Source organism: Epinephelus moara, chromosome 5, assembly GCF_006386435.1.
Source record: "Epinephelus moara isolate mb chromosome 5, YSFRI_EMoa_1.0, whole genome shotgun sequence".
NCBI lineage: Eukaryota > Metazoa > Chordata > Actinopteri > Perciformes > Serranidae > Epinephelus > Epinephelus moara.
In genome coordinates, this window is record NC_065510.1 from 30,102,703 (window position 1) to 30,106,595 (window position 3,893).

The following is a 3,893-nucleotide window of genomic DNA, read 5'->3' on the forward strand; positions in this document are numbered from 1 at the left end:
AGTTGTGTATTTATTTTATCTAGGTTACAACAATCAGATTAACAACCGTAAAAATGATGGGTCCTTTGCTGCGTATCCTGATCACAAAAGCAGCGCATGGTGAGGCCTGGCATGCATGAACTCATACATAAATGATGGCACACCCTCCTTTAACCTAGATTTTGACTATGTGAGAAGCGATGTTTTTCATGTACAAATAAATGAAACTAAACTATCACACCTTCTTCTCTCCTTTCCTCTCTAAGGCTGACAGCTTATGTTGCCAAGGTGTTTTCCATTGCCAACAATCTGGTGGCGGTGCAAAAGGAACATATCTGTGATGCTGTTGAGTTTCTGATTCACAACGTGCAGCAACCGGGTGGCTTGTTTAGAGAAGTTGCAGCGGTATCTCATGAAACCATGATCGTAGGTGCACTGTTATTATTAACAGCAGACTTCAACATGATTCTAAACAAAAGACCAAATCAAATGGAAAACCATTACATGTCACCGGCTGTCATCGATGAATAAACAGAATTTTAATGCTGATGATGGTAGTAATATGCTTGTGTTTGTGTGTGTGCATAGGGGGATGTGCGTGGTGTAGACTCAGATGCCTCCATGACAGCCTTCTGCCTCATTGCCATGCAGGAGTCACGCATACTATGTACAGCCACTGTTAATGTGAGTATCTCATCTGTGTACAGTTTACCAACCCTACACCCCAATGGTAACTGTAACTAAGGAGGTTATGGCTCGTATTGCGTGGCAGGTACAAAAAAGGGCAGCCAAACCGACCCCAGGCTTCTGGGGGTCCTAAACAGGAATTGGTTTGGGGCCATCGTAATTGTAACATGTTGCCACTTTACGTAGCACTGAATCAACTTGTGTAATAGTTTAAGTGCACATAATATACAAATAAGCATATAAAGACTAAGTGGGACCTATTAGCAGCAACACTATCTTTAAATAGACCACAGTAAATATAGCATTTGTCCATTGCCCCCTAACCCCATAACTGGTCCTTCCCAGGGCATTTTGATTGATCTGGTGAAAGCTTGATTCATGTTTTAGTGTTGTGTTTTCAGTGGAAAGGGCTGAATCGCATCCGTCCTCATGGTAAAATGTTGGAATGTAGTAAGGATATGACACGACTAAGTGTCTACATACAGATATTTTTACAAACATATTTGCCTCAACATCTTGGCATAACTCTCATTCACACACAAACAGAATTTTGGGTCTCTAAAACAGAGATTTTTTAAAACACCTTCTAAGGTGCAGTTTTTCAAGACACCAGCTGCTGTGTATCTGTGTGGACATAGAAAACAGAGCATTTGGGACACATTGATGTCATCTCCTGAGTTTACGCATGTCCACTGTTGCTTTGTAATGAGGATGCGCTAGAAACAACAACTACAATGGTGGACCACCAGTTTGCTCTAACCTCTGGCACCCCATTGACTTTTCCACATCGCAGCAAATGATCCCAATGAGGTACTGAACACCTGAGCAATGAGCAGGCAAATGGCTGCTGGTCTGACCATTACCTCATCCACTCTGTCATGCCCATTTGTCTCCAACGGAAAAGAGGGGTACAGAAAAAATGGCCAGATGACACCATCTGTTGACAAAAGTCTCAGACTGTACTCAGTAAGGAACTGCCCAAGTAGTGTCCTGAAGACACTGAGACACACTGCAGTATGCTTAAGTTTGTCATTTTGAATGGCTTTAGAAGCATCGCGGACACAAAGCCAAAACCAAACCAAAACCAACCAACCAACCAACCAACCAAAACCTCATCAATGCCAGCAAGCCTTTGTCACATGGCAGAAATACACAAATAAAAGAGCGCTTAATACAAAAGCAGTCGCTCAAAGGCAGGTTAGGGAACTGAAGAACCAGTAGAGAACAAAGAAGGTCCTAGAGATCCAACAACCAGCAGACTGCAAGGGCACTAACCAACTCCAAGAAAAGTATCAAAGACCAAAACCAACCACCCTACATGGCCCTTATTTTCTGTACAGCATTGATGAGGAAATTTATCACATGTCTGAGAAGAAGGGTTTTGGAGAACCACAATCTCAAGGCCAAAACCAAATTTCTGGTCTTAAAGTTGATGGTGCTGCCCACTCTACTGAACAGATTCAGTAACATGGATCACATGAGCAGACAACTGAAGGCTCTAGAAGCTCACTAGCAGAGGTGCTTTAGGAGAATTCTCAACATCAGCTGGCGGGGTAGATGCACTAACTTCAGTGTCCCCAAGGAGGCCAGTCTACCCACCGTTGCTGCCTCTGTCACACACCAACTCCTGATCCACATTCCCTACTCTCAGCTGCCAAAGCAATTTCTCTTCTCCCAGCTTTAGACAGGTCACCATGCCCCAGGAGGACAAATGAAAACTATAACCTCCACCGTGTTGCAGAAGTCAAGAATGGCCTCCGAAAGAAAAAAGCATAATAAAAAATGCCCAAACCACACAAAAACCTCTATCTCACACCCCCTTGATATGCGGATCTAGGATTGGCCTCTTGGACCACCTGAGGACCCACAAGGATTAAGCTTGTCAGATTCAGGAATCTCTACAATTTATATGTTCTCCCATTATTCTCCTTTTCCTCACTTTCTTTGTTTTTTCCTTCTGCTCAGGGTCTGCAAGGCAGTATAGAAAAAGCAGCAGCCTATCTGGAGAAGCGTCTGCCCAGCTTAATCAACCCATATGCTGTTGCCATAACATCATATGCCCTGGCCAATGAAAACAAACTGAACCAGGAGATCCTCTTGAAGTTTGCTTCCCCAGGTTTCTTTATGCAATATACACATACATCTTCCGAGAAAAAGTGTAGTGTAATAGCATTGTTAAAGTAACAGTAGAACATATCTTGGCTTGTCAGAAATATAGAACAGTAATGCATTTACATGTGTCTGTGATTTCCTTAGATTTGTCCCACTGGCCGACACCTAGGGGACGTGTTTACACATTAGAGGCCACAGCTTACGCTCTTATGGCTTTGGTCAAGGCCAAGGTGAGCATGTCCTACTTATCTGTATCAATGGAACATCATGCTATAAAATCATTCAGTGGAGTTATCTTTTATGGTACCACACTACAGGGTAGAAGATTGGTAGCTGCAAAGCCTCTGAGCCCTGACAACACTGCTGACATCATAGTTGCTTCTATATGGATAACCAAAGGCATATTTCTTGCTAGGTAGTAAAGAATAAAATCCCATTGTAGAGACTCACAACTGAGTCAAGTCTCACTCCAAAGTCATCGAAATCTGGCGCTTGGGCAGTGACTTGTGGCATCAGAAACCAGCAAAAAAAGGGTGTCCTTTAATGTCGGCACGATATGCGGCTGGTTGCCATTATAGTTTAAAGGCGCCTGGTGGCATCAGGGGGAAATGCTGTAGGACAAGGATGAAAGCTTAGGCGGTGAAGGTCCGACTGGGGCAGGCGGGAGGAGCAGTGGATGGGTCCAACTAGGGCTGCACGGTATATGCGGTAGACGGTAGAAATGATATAAATTTGGCCCACGGTAGAGATTTGCGCTCTACCGTCCTATCGTCGATGACATCATCGCACCTGCCTCAGTGTGAAAATGGCTGCGAGCACAGAGACAGCGGAGCAAGAGGAGCTGGTTCACGTCTGTGATTTAGCGTAGCACGTGCAACATGTGTTGCTGGAGAACTTGTGAGTGAGTGAGTGAGTTAATGTCTTATGAACAGGCCCAGACTTCTCAGACTCTTTTAGCGACTTATCGCTCAGAGGGAACTCATTCAGTGTCTCCTCTGGCAGCAGCACAGCGTCTCTCCCTCTCCTCTCTCGCCGTGCGCACACGGGAGTTGGTTTTCGGCAAGAGAGTTTGTCATAAACCTTTGGCAATGTAAACCTATGTGACGCTAGGGGCT

The 3,893-nt window shown here is 44.4% G+C and overlaps 1 protein-coding gene across 1 annotated transcript in view; it reads left to right on the forward strand.

The window, feature by feature from the left end:
• Window positions 1-3,893, forward strand: part of LOC126390831 (complement C3-like) — a gene marked incomplete at its 3' end in the record, with an annotated part of 34,056 nt that overhangs the window by 18,850 nt on the left and 11,313 nt on the right. The window contains exons 21-23 of the mRNA XM_050045305.1: window positions 246-384; window positions 568-663; window positions 2,632-2,782. Coding sequence (XP_049901262.1) covers window positions 246-384; window positions 568-663; window positions 2,632-2,782 — 386 coding nt within the window. The remainder of the gene's footprint in view (window positions 1-245; window positions 385-567; window positions 664-2,631; window positions 2,783-3,893) is intronic.